General features: G+C 49.1%; 1 protein-coding gene across 2 annotated transcripts in view; it reads right to left on the reverse strand.

Annotated features, from left to right (window-relative positions):
- Positions 1–1,688: 1,688 nt before the first annotated feature.
- CYFIP1 (cytoplasmic FMR1 interacting protein 1) overlaps positions 1,689–17,477 on the reverse strand; it is an 89,464-nt gene continuing 73,675 nt past the window's right edge. For both annotated transcript variants that reach the window (XM_037053820.1, XM_037053821.1), the window contains exons 24-31: positions 12,100–12,243; positions 9,546–9,636; positions 7,541–7,671; positions 6,043–6,115; positions 5,334–5,428; positions 4,081–4,319; positions 3,391–3,538; positions 1,689–2,485 (exon numbers count right to left, since the gene is read on the reverse strand). In XM_037053820.1, coding sequence (XP_036909715.1) covers positions 2,321–2,485; positions 3,391–3,538; positions 4,081–4,319; positions 5,334–5,428; positions 6,043–6,115; positions 7,541–7,671; positions 9,546–9,636; positions 12,100–12,243 — 1,086 coding nt within the window. In that variant the 3' untranslated portion in view covers positions 1,689–2,320. The remainder of the gene's footprint in view (positions 2,486–3,390; positions 3,539–4,080; positions 4,320–5,333; positions 5,429–6,042; positions 6,116–7,540; positions 7,672–9,545; positions 9,637–12,099; positions 12,244–17,477) is intronic.

Genomic DNA, 17,477 nt, shown 5'->3' on the forward strand with positions numbered 1-17,477 from the left:
TTTGAGTCTGAATGCTTAGAACTTGTCTGTGAAATCAGGGTTGCTTTCCAAGTATTGTAAGAGTTCACTTAGAAATATAAATGAATAAGGTTTATGGGAAATTTCAACTGTGCAGAAAAGGTAGAACAGAATAATGAACTCCATCCAGCTTCAGACCTGCGATCATAGCGATTCGCTGTAAAAAAAGCTGACAGTGAATGTCCCTCAGGGCATGGGGAACTCTCGGGCAGTGTCCCTCTGCTGCTGCCGCCCCAGGTCAGGCAGCTGGGCTTCCCTGTGTGACCACCCGCACCTGGCTCACGCCCACACAGGCCTCCATGAGCATTACTAGGGAGGAGCTGACAGGCTCTGAGTTTCATGAAATAAATTCCTGTTCCCACCCAATTTTATTAGACACCCTCCGGGGAGCCTTTTTAGACCTTTTCCCCTGAGCGCCTCCCTGTGGGATTCTGTGCCACAGATGAGCCATATGCTGGTTGATGGACTGCCTGCAGCCAAACTTCGTACCTAATAGAGCAAGAGCAGTATCGCTCTTAGTTTAAGCCCCGACTGGTATAGCTCAGTGGATTGAGCATGGGCCTGCGAACCAGAGGATCGCAGTTCGATTCCCAGTCGGCACATGCCTGGGTTGTAGGCCAGTTCCCAGCAGGGGATGCACAAGAGGAAACCATACATTGGTATTTCTCTTCCTCTCTCTTTCCTTCCCCGCTAAAGATAAATAAATAAAAACCTTAAAAAAAAGAATGCAGAGCTTAAGAATAAATTCTTCATGATTTAACACTTAAAGCACTTATCTTTCATGAGTGCTTAGGACATTTATAGTTTTTTTTTGTTTTCTCATTGTATTTTCCCATTACCATTTGTCACCCCCCACCCTGTGGCTTATAATTCTTATTATAAAACTCAGTAATATGAATAGTTTAAATTTAGTCATTACAATAAATTTTCATCATATTCTACACTCAGTGTGGGATGAAACAGATACTACCTCAACTGCTGGTCCCAGGTTTATCAGTTCACGTTAAGAAACAATAGCTTACCCTGGCTGGTGTGGCTCAGTGGATTGAGTGCTAGCCTGTAAACCAAAAGGTCACGGGTTCAATTCCCAGTCAGGGTACTTGCCTGGGTTGTGGACCAGGTCCCCAGTTGTGGCCATGAGCAAGACGACTGGATTCTCTCCCTCCTTTCCCCTTTCTCTAAAAAATGAATAAATAAAATCTTGAAAACAAAAAGGTATCAGTGATTTGGTTAAGAATAGTTGTATTTCCCTTCATCTAAGGTCAACCAGCACAGTGGGAGAATCCACAACACTTCTTTAAAAGATTTTACTTATTTTTAGAGAGGAGAAGGGAGGGAGGAAGAGGGAGAGAAACATCAGTGTGTGGTTGCCTCTCATGCACCCCCTACTAGGGACCTGGCCTACAAACCAGGCATGTGCCCTGACTGGGAATCGAACCACTGACCCTTTGGTTCACAGGCTTAGGGTCAACCCACTGAGCTACACCAGCCAGGGATCCACACAACTTTCAATAGTGTGTATGCCGCTCCTGGCTGTCAGTGCTTCTCCAGGGCCACTGGGGCTGAGACCCAGACCTCCTGCGCCCAGTCTGCACATGCAGAGAAGGGGAGACAATCCGTACCTGCCTGAGCCAGGGCACACAGGAGCACCATAAACAAATGACCGCAAATAGGTTTCATTAGTTTTATTTCTGTAAGCTTTAAATCGTCCCTCACAAATTAGATTTTGTTACAACTGGATTTAGTAGAAACAGGAATATCAAGGTCACTATATTCTGAAACATCTGACAGAAAAGGGAAGGGAACAATGACTGAGAATTCATAAAAGACTGTTAGAAAAATCCCTAAACAAAAGCTAAATAATCATTAACTTTAATTCTAAGCAGTAACAGGTTTTATTACAATTTGCTGGTATTAAGTTTCTTGCTTCCGGTCATAAATCTCGAAATACCACTGATCCTTGCCTAAGGGACAAAGGGACAAGGGATCCTTGCCAAGGAACACAGCAGCACTTTATGACATTCCATAGGAAAATGGAAAATAACTTTGTGTAAGGGTAATGATGGCGACAATCAGCAGCCAAAAGTCGCAGACTTCCTAATTACCGAAAGCATATACAATTTTAGTCTAGAAAAATAAGTTGATTTTATAAAATTAAGCTTTCAGGTCGAAAAGCACCCCCTTGAACAGGTACAAAGATACTGACAAATGGTCCCTAAATATCTCACTTTTTGATGCAAAACATGCCCTACTGAGTGCGGTTAGGACTGGGACTCTTCAAAACCAGGTGACATGCACGTCCTCAGCTGCTGGCCAGGGACTGGTGGATGGGCGGCTGGAAGCAGCGGACGTGCTCCACGGGCGTGCCCTCCCCATCTCCCGACTTCAGGTACTTGTCCAAGATGGCGATTATCTCGTCGTTCAGAATCTGGAACTTGCGAATTCTCTCCACCATCTTCTTCAAAGGCTACAACAGATCAAATGAGCTGTTTTACTTTTAAAGCATACATTTATTCTCACCCTGACTGGTGTGGCTCAGTGTATTGTGGGCATCATCCCGCAAACCACAAGGACATTGGTTTGATTCCCCAGTCAGGGCACATGCCTAGGTTGAGGGTTCAGTCCCAGGTTGGGAGCGCGCAGGAGGCAACCACACATTGGTGTCTCTCTCCCTTTCTTTCTCCCTCCCTTCTCTCTCTAAATTAAAAATCTTAAAAAAAAACCCTCATAGGTAAAGTTAAAGGTGTTCATCATTTTCAAGCCCTTATTATATGAAATGTTAAAGGGGATTTATCTAAGAAAAAAGATCAAAACTACAAACAGTAAAATGAAAACAAACACAACTACCAACAACTGCACCTACAAGAAAAATAAAACCTAAGCAAACAACTAGAACAGGAACAGAATCACAGAAATGGAGATCACATGGAGGGTTATCCCCGGTGGGGGGGGGGGGGCGCGGAGAATGGAGGAAAAGGTACAGGGAACAGGAGGCATAAATAACAGGTAGAAAATAGGGAAAGGTTAAGAATAGTACAGGAAATGAAGAAGCAAAAGAACGTATATGTACGACCCATGGACATGAACTAGGGAATATGCTGTTGGCAGAGGGGAATAAAGGGGAGAAAAAAATCAGAACTGTAATAACATAACCAATAAAATTACTTTAAAAAACCTTACTGTTAAAAACCCAGTAGGAGGCACACAAGAGGAATACACAGTAGTGTTCCTTTCTCTCCCTCCTTACCCTCTCTCTAAAAATAAATAAAATCTTTAAAAAAAAAAATGCCCCGAGAACCAACCCGGAATACACATAATAGAAAGCATGCTTTTCTGTGAAACATCCGTAGAGGCCACAGCTCCTCCACCTACCACGTTTTTTATAATCTCGTCTTTGCCGTCGTGTTTCTGCACTTTGAGCAGGTGGTAGCAGAAATCCAGCACCGCGAAGCGCCGCTGCTGGCCCAGAAGCACGATGATCATGCAGCCCGCCCAGTGCAGCCCGTCGCCGAAGCACTGCCTGTGAAGAGAAGCCAGGGCGCAGCGGGCGCTCAGCGGACGTCCCCACGCCAGTCTGCCTCCCAGCATCAGGGATACAGGAACGGGCCACAAGGGAGCACCGGGCAGCTGGGATGTGTCCTTATTCGTGGTGAGCACCTTTTGGCTTCCTGTTGCACCCCCATTTCCTGTGTTTAGATCACAGACCCTCCACAAAGGAGTCCGTGAGGCTGTGGACGCAGTTAGAGAAATGCACATCGAAGGGTCTGTTTGTGGGGGTGACGCTGGGAAGCCGAGCCTGGAGTGGTGTCCTGCACATCTAGTAAGGACCTGGACGTTCTAGTGAGTAGCTTTAGTTCTAGTTCTGGTAAATTCTATTAAGTCCTAGTAAGAACCTGCACATTCTAGCAAGTAGCTTTAGTTCTAGTAAGTTCTAGTGAGAACCTGCACCTGAGCAGCTGTCAAGCAGCCTGGCGAGCGTCCACGCCATTCTCCACGAAGCATGGCCTTGTGTTCTCACCCTACGCCAGCGCCCGCTTCCCTGACCCCTGGGCACGCACTTACTCGACCGTGAACTCGTGGGTGCCCACGGGGATGCAGTACACGAACTGCATGGCGCTCCACAGTCGGTGGAACTCGACGCACTCGTCCACGTGCATGACGCCGTTGCTGGGCAGAGGCCCGCGCCAGATGGGGTCGTCCAGGAAGGTCCGGATCCGCGTCAGGATGACCTCGAACATGGACAGGCCGCAGCAGAGGCGCTCCTTGGTCAGCAAGTCGCCCTCTCTCGCTATGGCGATTTGCTGCAGGAAGGGTCAGCGTGTGTCACAGGACCATGGCCTGGCTGCGGGTTGAAACCTAACACCCCAAATCCGCTTCTGACTCACTGGGAAAGGATCTGAGCTCGCAGAGGAGGGTTTTCAGAAGCATCAACAAAATAAATACATTGGCTATTGCCTTATATGTCTTCCAAGCCTAAATGTAACTCACAGTCAAGGACAACTGTCAAGTTCACAAAAAAATTTAGGGAGAAATACATTAAGAAGTAGTTTTATGTGCGTAGAGGCTATAAACTGTAAACAATCACTCTGACTTTATTTCGGTTAGTTTTTTTTCTTTACCCCCATTTAAACTGTGAATAATCTAATATTAGGCTTCCCTAATTTTAAGTTCCAAATATCTTTTCCTTGATCGACATTACTTGACAAGAGCTTGGCAACTGTTTAACCCATTGAGGCCAGTTTCCAGCCTCAATGCTTCCAGGCATATGTTTTCTTTTTAAAGTGGGGAAGATTACCTTCTTGTACTAAATGGTTTTTACAATCTAAAAAAACCAGCTGTTCTTAACCGGAGTGATTTCGACTCCAGGGAACGTTTGGCAATGGGTATGGGCGGGGCTGGTTGTCAGAGTTGGCGGTGGGTCTAGTGGCATCCGACGGGCAGAGAGGCAAGCCCGCAGTGCTTGGGAAAGCCCCACAGCAAAGAACTATCTGCTGAGATTCAGAACGGAGGAGCTTCCTGCCCTGACACCTGCCTCTGGGGCCTCCCACAGGTTGTTCTTAAAAACCAACAAGAAAGTCTCCTTTGGGAGGGATGGGCCAAAAAAAAAAAAAAAGTGACATCACCACATCCATCTTCCAGGGCACTTCCCACGGGGCAGCTCATTCAGGAGGCCCAGCCACGCTCTGACCAGGTCCTGGTCCAGACCCTACTGCAGACATGGGTCTGAAGGGTGCCCGCCCGCCTCCCGGACGCCCCTCCACCCCCGTCTGGGCCGCGGCCCCGCCCGTGGCCTGACTCGGGCCACCACGCGTTACCTGAGGGGTCCCCAGTCTCTCAATCAGAGGGACAAGGTGCAGGGGGGCGTACTTGGATTCCAGCCTTTTCATTTTGGCATCGAGTCTCTCTCCCTCTGCGGTGGAAACAAACATTTTACATTCTGTCTTTGGTATGGAAAACAGTAATAAAAGTTATGTTTTATATTAAAAAAAGAAATAAAGACGGTTAAGGTAACATGTTATTTGTAGATTCTCTCTGAAAACTCATTTATAGAACTGGCTCATCTGGTATTTTAACTCAAAGTGACAGAACTGATTTTTCTGGCCCATATTCACTTTTGAAGCCTCGCTGGCTTTGGGGGGGCAGACGGCGCAATATACAGATCACACAGCACAGAACTGTACCCTTGAAACCTGCATGACCACATTAACACAGGTCACCTCAATAAGTATAATTAAAAAAACTAAAAGACATTTACTGAAAATTCTAAACATAAGGGAAAGACAAGAGCCGCACCGTGAATCCTCTGTATTTCTTATCCACGGCCTCCCTGGATTCCTACCTGGCACCCCCCACCCATCCGTCCTGACACATCCCGTCACTTCAGCCCTGAATGTTTCAGTTTTCCATTTTTATTTCGCTCTGTTACAACACCAATCACCCCTGCTTACGGCCGAACAGGCGCAGACTCAGATGAAACTGGCTTTATTCACGGTGACACATGCCCAGCACGGAGAGCAGGCTCACCTTTCACGTGTACCCTCGGCAGAATGTTCTGGAAGGGGGCCGCATGCAGCAGGTCACACACTTCTTCTAAAGACTGGGACAAAGCAAGAGAAGGCCACGTTAGGAAGTCAGGAAGTCACCTCACAACACGGACGGACAGAGCCACCTGGGGCTGGCAGCCAGGCCCTGCTGACCCTGGCATAAGACCCGAGTGACCTGTACGGTCCACTGACATATGCAGATGAGACCCGAGTTCAGGGTCACTGCCATGGATGGGGATCCTTGTGTGAGGAGGAATCACTGTAGTTATCTGTGGATTTTTTACTGCGCCCAGAACTGCCCGCTGTGCTACGTAGTAATAAAGCAGGACGGTGCACAGAACGCTCCAGGTGACAGAAATGGTCTTTGTCTGCCCACCGGGGCTACTGTCAGCCACGGGGACTTGGAATGCAACCAGCATGCCTAAGGAATTGAATTTGTTTAATCCTCACCCAAGGATATGTTTATTGATTTTAGAGAGTGGGGAAGGAAGGGGAAGAGAGAGAGAAACATCGATGTGAGAGAGAAACATCCATTGGCTGCCTCTGCACACACCCTGAGCAGGAACTGAACCCGCAATCTTTCAGTGTGTGCCGATGATGCTCCAACCAACTTAGCCACACTGGCCAGGGCGGATCACACACTCCTTTAAAAGGGCCTAAAAACCCTACACAACATCCATCCTCCAGGATAATGTAATGTAGAAAAAATTTACCTGCCATGTCACAGGGGTTTTGGTGGAACTCCTAAACACCTGCCGTGAACCCCAACACAGGCAACAGCGGGACACTACAGGAGACGGGCAGGCGCGCTGGTGAATCACCCATCATGAAATGGGGGAACACCTTGAAAGAGTCTTCAAAAAAACCTCACTGAAGCCGAATGCAGCCTCTCACAACACCAGCGGGTACACTGACTCAGATGGGTTCCTACAAACCTCCCCTAGCGGGGGAAGCCTGCACTACATGGGGCCTGCCATCCAGAAGATAATTCTAGGTTTTGGGGGTCCCTCCTCACATGTCACATATGTTAGTGTGGCTGTAGCCAACACTACATAATAGAAATGTTTTTTTACAATGCTCACATTGTAAAACATTCTTGAAGGAACTACATGAAGAGAAATGGCGTTTTCCTGCCCTTCCCACCATTAAACAGCCCTAACAGATCAAGACTCTTAAAAGGGGCCTCCTGGCCCTGACTGCTGTAGCTCAATGCACTGAGCACCAGCCTTCGAACTGAAAAGTCGCTGGTTCGATTCCCAGTCAGGGCACATGCCTGGGTTACGGGCCAGGTCCCTGGTAGGAGGCGCACGAGAGGCAACCACACATGGATGTTTCTTTCCTTCTCTTTCTCCCTCACTTCCCCTCTCTGTAAAGATAAATGAAATCTTTTTTAAAAACCTTTACAAAAAGGGGGAGTCTTCTGTTTCTATCCACAGGGCTGACCCACATGCTCGGGGCAAGGCTGGGCTGGCGCTCACCAGGCTCTGCTCGATGAGCAGGCAGAACAGGACGGCGTTGCCCACTTCACGCAGGTTCTGGAAGCACACCGTCTTCAGCTCCGCGTACTCCACGATGTCCTTCAGTTGGTGGTGGAAGAACTCCAGGATGCCTGTGGTGACAGAGAGTAAGTGGCAGGGGTGGCCACCACGCCTGCCATGGAAATGGCCACAGGTCCCCAGACACCAACACCCTCCCTGCGGTGGCAGTTTGTGCGGCCCCTGGGCCCGGCCCTCAGCTCCAGAGCCTTTTTCTCCATCAACAACCTGCATCTTCTGAGGAGGCAGCAACCAGGAGAATAAACGAGAAAGACCACACCATCATCTCCCGCAGAGACAGAAAAGGTATTCTGTCAAACTCCGCATCCCTCACAGACAGACAGGAAGGCACTTAATCTGGTAAAGGACATCGGCAAAAAAGAGCCTGCAGGTGGCAACAGGTTCAGTGGTGAGACTTGCACACTTCTCCACTGAGCTCTAGGCCAAGACATTGCGTCTGCACCACAGTCCTGGAGGCCTGGGACTTTACAATAAGGCATGAAAAAACAAAAGACATGGAAACTGGAAAGTCACTATTCTTTAAGCTAACCACGAATCCTGACAACGCTGTTGAAAATCCCTAAGCTGACTCCAGAATTTATAAGATCACAAAGAAGACCTGCAACAGCCCAAACACCCCTAAGAACAGCAAAGGTGAAGATTTAAGAGGTTTCAAACTCTTCATCCCAACAGGTCAGGCCTGACTGCCATTCTGCAAGGACCCTGTGAACCGCTGGCCCGAGGCTGCCGCCCCAATGTAGTCTCGCACGCCCCCAGCTGTCAGCATCACCCAGGTGAGAACAGATTCTCAGTGGAGGGCACCCTCCCTGACGATGTCATCCCCCAACAAGCACCCGTGCAATGGCTTAACTTTCCCCAATGGCAGTGCCCAGGGAGCAGAACGACAGCCCTCACCAGGACGACAGCTGGGTGACAGTCGAGATGAACAGCCCCCCACCCACAGCTCTGAATGTGGCCTAAATGCTTCATTTTCAACATTTACACGTTTCCCATCTAGCCGGGGCATGCGCACTGGCTTTAGTATACCAACGTGACTCAGCTCCTTTCCCACAATGAGCTGAAGTTAGGCAACCCTAAGCGAGGCCCCTCCGGGGTCACTTCCCTCACAGTGGCCGTGTGGTCTCCTTGCCACCTCCTCCAACACCCACGACAGCTGTCCCAGCTGGGTGCCCATCAGAACAGATCTCATCAGTGACTGAGTGTGGGCCCAAGTCCAACTTCCAGGAAAGTATTATCCGATAAGAGACGAGGGCTTGTTTGCCCTGAGAAAAGTTTCCTTTGGGATCATGACAGCCCCAAATTGGTTTGTCAACCCACAGCACTGGGCTCTCCCAGGGCACACCTGCCCGAGGGCCTCCAGTACACAGGCTATGGACAGGGGGGACATCTGAGGAGCAGTGTCCCTCCTGGGTACCCCAGCTGGACCCAGCACTCAAACTGGCTGCCCCTCTTTAGTTGCAGATCCTTTTTTTTAAGTTCTCACTGGAGCATTTATTAATTTTGGACATAGGAACGAAAAGAGAAACATTGATAGGTTGCTTCCCACATGTGCCCTAACTGGGGATCAAACCCGTAGCCTTCTGGTGCACTGGAAGACCTTCCCACTAACTGAGCCACCTGGCCGGGGCCCCCTGGTCGCTGATCTTTAAGGTCCCGGTGTTGTATGGGACCTGAGGGATTCAGGGTTCAGAGCCCTGTCACCCAGCAAGACTAACGGATGCTGCCCCACCTCGCTTTCTCACCCCCTCCAGCACACGCAGTTTATTCTCCTGGAGACTATAAGCGCGGGCTGTGCCCCTCCCTGACCCAGGAAAAGCAGGTTGGATTCAGATCGGACATTGCCCAGAATTTCCCTCTTTGTGGTGTGCGGGGTGGCGCTGCCCTGCCCCGGGCTCCCGCAGGCCCCCACCGCCACCCCCGCACTCACCCGGGGAGCCGTACTCGTGCCGGGGAAGGCGGCAGATCTTGGGCATCACCTCCATCAGCGTCTTCACGTACTGCAGGATCGTGCCTTGCAGCTGTGGGGACACAGGCTGCGTCAGCCGCCGGAGCCCCCGTCGCGGAGGAACCGGCCGACCAGGGGGCTTTGTGAAAAGGGGTCTCTCTGTTCGCAAAGGTACAGAACAAGACCGAGACTCCTCCGGGCTGGGAAAGGAAACCCCACCCCCCCACCCCCGCAGGGCGACCCCGGCACCTCTAGGTGCATGTGGAGACACGCCCCCTGTAGAGGGGCGTGGCCAGAGGTGTTGGCGGGGGCGGGGCTCTGCTGAAGGGATGTCCTGGCACAGGGGGTTCTGGACTCCGCTGGGTGGGGAGTCACTCCAACACCAGCCAGTGGTCACCTAGTGCACCCGTCACCTTCCACGGGGCCACAGGTTTAGGGCAGAGGCTCCCGCCAGGGTCCTGGCAGGGCCCAGGTCAGTCACGGGGTCACGCCTGTGTCAAATAACCCAATTCCTTTGCATGCTAATGGATTTTTGGTCCTGACCAATATGGTTGTAAATTTTGTCATCTTTGTATGGAATTCTGTCAGCTTCTGCATTGCGGATCACATCGACTCCCTGCTGGGTCGCTACTTTAATTATACGGCCAGAAATTCAGCTTCAAGCTTTCTCTAGACTAAGCTTGTGAATTATAGAAAGACATAAAAATCTATATTTGGCAAAAAAACTTTAAGAAAAAGGGCTCAGGCAAAGAAAGATGATTAAAATAATAAAAATATTCAAGATTGAGATTTTATATAGCTCTCTCGGATAAACAACAGAAGTAAATTATGTAAACCAAATCCATGACAGCCAACAAATATCTTTCTTACGTTCTTCCCCTGAATTAACGTGGGCCTATTCTTCGAATTAAAAAAGCTGGGGGAGAAATCAAACTATATATGGTCAGAAGTATTTAGAGCAGAACGGAACAGTTCAGATACCCTGGGATTGTTCAGATACCCTAGTGAATTCAAGGCCATGTGAGACACTGATTTATAAGAAGAAAGAGTCCTGGCAGGGTAGCTCAGTGGGTGGGAGTGTTATCCTGATACGACAAGGTCGTGGGTGGGTTTGATCCCTGTTCAGGACACATACAAGAATCTACCAATGAATGCATAAATGAGTGGAACAACAAATCGATGTTTCTCTTTCCTTTCCCCTCTCTATCGAAAATCAATAAATGAAAAAAAGAAGTTGGCTGAAGAAATATATTTTTGATTATTTTTTAAATTTTTTTCTAAAGATTTTATTGATGTATTTTTTTCCTCTCACACACCCCCAACTGGGGACCTGGTGCACAACCAGGTATGTGGCCTGACTGGGAATAGAACCAGTGACCCTTTGGTTCACAAGTTGGAGCTCAATCCCCTGAGCCACACCAGCTCAGGCTATGTTTGATTCTTTTTTTTAACGATTTATTTATTTATTTGTAGAAAGGGGAAGGGAGGGAGAAAGAGGAAGAGAAATATCAATGTGTGGTTGCCTCTCATGTGGCCCCCACTAAGGACCTGGCCACAACCCAGGCCTGACTGGGAATTGAACAAGTGGCCCTTTGGTTCACGGCCTGCACTCAATCCACTGAGCTACACCAGCCGGGGCCATGGTTGATTCTCATCCCATTTCTGGCACAGAGCCCAAACTCCCCCCATTTCCCAAGTTAAGAAAGCCTCCAAGGGGGCTTGTTATGTTCTCAGGCAGCTTTGGAGGGCATCCGGGTGGTGCTGAGGTTGCCAGGATTGAGGTCAGAGGGTTCTAGAATCCTCAGTCCTGCCCTAGACCTCTGGGGAGGCTGAGCCAGTCACCAGCGGCCAATGATGTAACCAACCATAACTACGCAATGCAGCCGGGAGCTTTCGGCTGGGGGCCAAGACCCTGACCTGTGCCACCGTGCTGGACCCCAAACTGCACGGGGACAGAACTCCTCATGGAAGACAGCGTCATGGGCATCTCTTAAAAAAAAAAAATTGTAGACAGAGGGGAAAGAAGGGAGAAGACAATGTGTGGTTGCCTCTCACTTGCCCCCAACTGAGGACCTGGCCTGCAACCCAGGCATGTGCCCTGCCCGGGAATCAGACCAGCAACCTTTCAGTTCACAAGCTGATGCTCAATCCACTGTGCCACACCAGCCAGGGCCTTTAGTATCCTTTAATGCACTGGTCATCTAGAGAGGGAACTAGTCTCTTGAAGTCTGTTAGCTGCTCTAGCAAATTAATCCAACCTGAGGAGGAGACTGTAGGAGCCTCTGATTTATAGCCAGTCAGCCAGGGGAACAGGGGACAACCCTGACTTAGAGCTGGCATCCAGGGAGTCCAGGAGGACAGCAGACACTTGAGGGATCTGATGGCATCGGAGAGACAGTGTCAGAACTGAGCTGAATCCCAGGAGGCCCAGCCAGCCTCCCAGAGCTGCTCAGAAAAAGGGAACACCCCTCCCCACACTGGAACTGGGAGCGGAACTGCTCGCTGAGCAAAGGAAGTACACCCTCGGGAGACGTACCAGGCTCTTGACGACCTTCAGCAGCTCCTCCATGACCACGGCAATGCCCTGGTAGCCGAGCAGCCTGCAGATGACTTGGAAGTGTGGCGGCCCCACGAAGTTCCGGTAGCTGCCATAAATGCTGGAGTAGGCCAGGTTCAGCGCCTGGGGGACAGAGCATACAGAGGCTTGATGGACTCTCTGGTTTACAAGGTGGCCCTACGCAAGGTGCATGCAACACACAGCACCCTTGGGTGGGGAAAGGGGTGTTGCCCACAGAATCTGTTAGGCTGCCCTTACTAGCACTGTCTTACAAGCTGAAGGCATGAAAACCAATCTCGATAAGAGAGAAAAAATAAAATTGGTTTTCCAACCATTACTGAACGACCCCTTCTACAGATGCCACTTGAAGGAATGAGAAATGGATACATCTTAGTGCCTTCGCTGCTGGAGACACACACGAGGACACACCCATGACAAGATTTCCTTGTCAGGGTTGCCAGGGAGCTAAGAACGTAGCCCTACAGGGTAGGTAGGTGGGAGAGGTGGTCAGGGTGGCTTTCTGTAGGACGGGATCTCTGAGTCATTTAAGGACATGGCGCAAACACAGCAGTAAGCATCCATGCTATGCACTGCCCTCTGAGCACAGCTTTAGCTGCACCCCACAGATTTTTGATATATTAGCACTTCATCAGTTCAGTTTCTTAAAATTTTCCCTGGAGACTTTCTTTTTTTTTTTTTTTAACATTTTATTTATTTATTTATCTTTAGAGGGGAAGGAGAGAGGGAGAGAAACATCAATGTATGGTTGCCTTTCATGCGTCCCCTGCTGGGAGTTGGCCTTCAGGGAACTGGCCTGCAACCCAGGCATGTGCCCTGACTGGGAATTGAACAGCGATCCTCTGGTTCGCAGGCCTGTGCTCAATCCACTGAGCTACGCCAGCCAGGGCCTCCCTGGAGACTTTCTCGTGATCCCCAAGATCATTCAGATTTCTGTTCATTTTCAAGTGTCTGGAGATTTTTCTGGTCATTTTTTTGTTATGGATTTATAATTTGGGTTCACTTAGTGGTCAGAGAACACTCTCTGTGTAGTTACTAGTCTTCTGATTTTGTTGAGCTTTGTTTGATGGCCAAGAATACGGTTTATCTTGCGGAACGCTCATGGAGGCTTAAAAGTGACGTGTGGTCTGCTGCTGCTGGGTGGAGGGTTCCGGACACGTCAGTGGTTGATGGTTTTCAGGTCTTCTATATTGTTGCTGATTTTCTATCTACTTTTTTTCTTTTCTTTTTTTTTTCTATCTATTTATTCTACTGATGACTAAGGGAGAAGAATGTTGAGTTCCCCAATTTTAACTATGGAGTTTGTTCATTTCTTTCTTCACTTATGTTAGTTTTCACTTCTGATGTTTTGAAACTCAATCATTTGGTGCATGAACATTTTATTTATATTTATTTATTTAAACTCGTTGCCTTTTTAAAAAAAGATTTTATTTATTTATCTTTAGAGGGGAAGGGAAGGAGAGAGGGAGAAAAATATCAATGTATGGTTGCCTCTCGTGGGTCCCCTGCTGGGAACTGGCCCACAACCCAAGCACGTGCCCTGACTGGGAATCGAACCACAATCCTCTGGTTCACAGGCCTGTGCTCAATCCACTGAGCTATACCAGCCAAGGAAGCATGAACATTTTAGATTGCTACATTTGCTTTGTGTCTTCACCAATTTTATAATTAGGTAATGTTCCTGCTGATATTCTTTGCTCTGCAATCTACTTTATTTCATATTAATACAATCACTCCTGCTTTCTTCTGATTGATGTGTGCATCTACTTTCGAAATGCCTCTTATCGTTAATTTGAAGTGAGTTTCCTGCATGATTTTTTTCAATCCTCTATGTCAGTCTCTGTGCTTTAGCTGTATTTATACCATTTATACTTAATATATTTACACATAATATAATGGTATTTATTTTTTAAATATTTTATTTATTTATCTGGCTGGCGTATATAGCTCAGTGGATTGAGTGCAGGCCTGTGAACCAAAGGATCATGGTTCGATTCCCAGTCAGGGCACATGCCTGGGTTGCAGGTCAGTTCCCAGCAGAGGACCCACGAGAGGCAACCATACATTGATATTTCTCTCCCTTTCTCCTTCTCTTCCCCTCTAAAGATAAATAAAATCTTCTAAAAAAGATTGTATTTATTTAGTTTTAGAGAGAGTGGGAAGGAGGGAGAAAGAGGAAAACATTGATGTGTAAGATGCATCAACCAGTTGCCTCTCACGCACCCCCAACTGGGGACCTGGCCAGCAACCATACATGTGCCCTAACTGGGAATCGAACCAGCGACCTTTCCACACTCAATCCACTGAGCCACAACAGCCAGGGCTAATGACTGATATTTAACTGGGCTCTTAAGTAGGCTTTCTTTCCATTCTTCCTGTCTTTCTGTGAGTCACTTAACCATATTTTAGGATTCCACTGTGATTTACCCATAGTATTTTTGAGAATATCTCATCATACAGATCTTTCAATGGTCGCTCTTGGTTTTCCATCATACATTACGTGATTACATGAGTTACCACAATCTACTGTTACCAGCATGTCCTTACTGCAGGTGAAGTATACCAAGCTCACCCCCATCTGGGTCTGTGACTCCAGGGCAGGCAGCCCTGGGGACAGGTGGGGGACACTGGCTTCAGGGACATGGACCCCTTCCCTTTAGCCTATTTCTACCCTGTTACTTCATGACCCAGTCCGTGCATTCACCAACTGCCAGAAACACAAGAAATATTGCTGTCCACCCCTTTCCCTCACCCTCCACGTCCAGGTAACCAGCAAGTCCTAACCAAGTCACCTCCAAAATAGACCTGAAATCATCTACTTCTGTCTGTCTGTCAGTGTCCTTGGGTCTGAGCCACCATCTCCTGCCCAGACTCTGGAAACATCCTTGCACTGGGCATCATTCTCTGCTCGCTCCCTGACCCCTGCAGACCTCCGACCCTGGCCCAGGGGTCTCGACACCTCACCCTGCCTGCCACCCCCTGCCCCCAGGCTCGTCCCCTGGGCCTCTCTGCAGAGCTGGCCCCTTCTCAGCATCCAGATCTTCCCAAAGTCAGGCTGCCCCCAAAAGCCACTCAAGGCTCTATGACAATGTCTCCTCATAGTGTTCCCAGCAGCACACTTCTCACAGGGACACTGCACCCCAGACACCATGCAGAGCACACGCACTGGCCCCCAAGGGTGACAAACAGAGAGGAGTCACTTTCAGCCTCAAATCCCACACCACCTGGAAAACAGGCTGCTTTGGTTTCCAACACTGGTTTCCCATTCACCCCAAACGCCGCCTCCTCTGCACCCTTGAGCAGACATCCTGCCCAAACCTCGGCCGAGCTTCGGATCCCTGAGCTGAGGGCGAGACCTCGGGAGGCTGTGGGCAGAGGGCCGGGTCCCCTTCCTTGCACAGCTGGCAGGCGACTCGCACATCGAAGGGAGAATGAACACCCGGCAACAACAGTGCAGACACTCCACGCCTGGAGCTCAGAAGTGGAAGCCTTCTGTCCAAGGGAGCCGCTGTTTAACTTCCCTGGGCTCTTTGCTGTGGGTATGTCTTTCTGGAGTCTGATTTTCTTTAACTCAATAAAATACAGCCAAAATAAAAATAAAAATAAAATAAAATAAGCCCTGGCTGGTGTGGCTCAGCAGATTGAGTGCCGGCCTACAAACCAAAGGGCTGCTGGTTCAATTCCTGGCCAGGGCACATTCCTGTTTTAGGCCAGGTCTCCAGTAGGGGGCGCGTGAGAGGCCACCCCACATTGATGTTTCCCTCTGTCTCCTTCCATCTCCCTCCCTTCCCCTTTCTCTAAAAATAACTAAATAAAATCTTCTTAAAGATTTTTAATAAAATCCTCTTAAAAAAAAAAAAAACACAGGTCCCCTGGCGTGTCACTGGATCTAAGTAACTGATCATAACGACTCTGTGGACAAGACACGCCCGTGTTCCCACAGCCAGGGAGGCTGCTTCTGGGACTTACTTCCTTAGGGTCCTGCCTCTTACAAGGGAGAGCATTTACACACCATAAACACGCTTTGGCTGGCATAGCTCAGTGGATTGAGCATGGGCCTGTGAACCAAAGGACTGTGGTTCGATTCCCAGTCAGGGCACATGCCTGGGTTGCAGGCCAGTTCCCAGCAGGGGACACATGAGAGGCAAACACACATTGATATTTCTCTCTGTCTCTCCTTCCCTTCCCCTCTAAAGATAAATAAAATCTTTAAATAAATAAATAAATATCATAAACATGGGGTGGTGCCCCAGGATCCCACGGCAGCGCCATACACGGGGTCTCGCTCCCCACAGCCTGCTCCGATCCACTGGGCAAAGCTGTCCTTGCTGCTGCCGCACCCCTCTATCCAGGAGGTACTGAGGCTTCAGAGCTGCTTTTATCTTTTACCACATTTGAGGGAAACGGCTCTTCACTGTATGCATTTTTTTTTATCACTGAATGTCTGTATTTTTATTAACTCGTATGAGGGCTTTAAATATAGAGTAGGGGAGAAGTAGGTTTCCAGCTGTGAGTATATAAAACAGAGTTTCTTCTTTTTTTAAGTTTCAACCTAGGTATGTTTTTTCTTAGACAGGGAGGGAGGGAGGGAGGGAAGAAGGAGAGAGAAACACCAATCAGTTGCCTCCCACATGTGCCCTTTTCTGGTGCACAGGACAATGCTCCGGCCAACTGAGCCACGCGGCCAGGGTGAGAGGATATTCCTGTGTTACTATTTATTCATTATTGTACTGTTTCCCATACAAACAACTGCAAACCTACTTTCGCACCACCCTGTATAACAACACCAACCCTTAATAATCCAGCTGCCCTCGGCCTGGACTCACATCTTATCTTACTAGATGGCAGTGTCGTGTGGTCTCTCATTGGTGTTGTGTGGTTTCTCTGGGGCGCCGTCTGGTTTCTTGGGGGCGCCATGTGGTTTTTGGGGGGTGCTGTGTGGGTTTTGGGGGGTGCTGTGTGGGTTTTGGGGGGTGCTGTGTGGTTTCTCGGGGGTGCTGTGTGGTTTCTCGGCGGTGCCATGCGGTTTCTCGGCGGCGCCATGTGGTTTCTCGGCGGCACTGTGCCATCTCTCCTGGCTCCCCTGAGGTTTCTGCACGTCACTCTTGTCCGCACGCTCCTCCCTTCGAGTGTCACCTGGGGTGGACAGGCCACCCTGGCCCTCCCTCAAAGACGTGCCCCGGAACCTCTCTCCATACACTCTCTTGGGTCCACACATTTTAGCTTCTAAATCTGTCAAACGATCTGCCTCATTTCAGGGTCCGGAGGGAAGCCAGGCCCAGCCCTACCCTGTCCCGCCGACCCTTGGCCAGAACAGTGACTAACTAAATAAACCAAAT

The sequence above is a fragment of the Sturnira hondurensis genome, unplaced genomic scaffold, assembly GCF_014824575.4.
Source record: "Sturnira hondurensis isolate 20B ecotype Veracruz unplaced genomic scaffold, ASM1482457v3 Scaffold0007865, whole genome shotgun sequence".
Lineage (NCBI taxonomy): Eukaryota > Metazoa > Chordata > Mammalia > Chiroptera > Phyllostomidae > Sturnira > Sturnira hondurensis.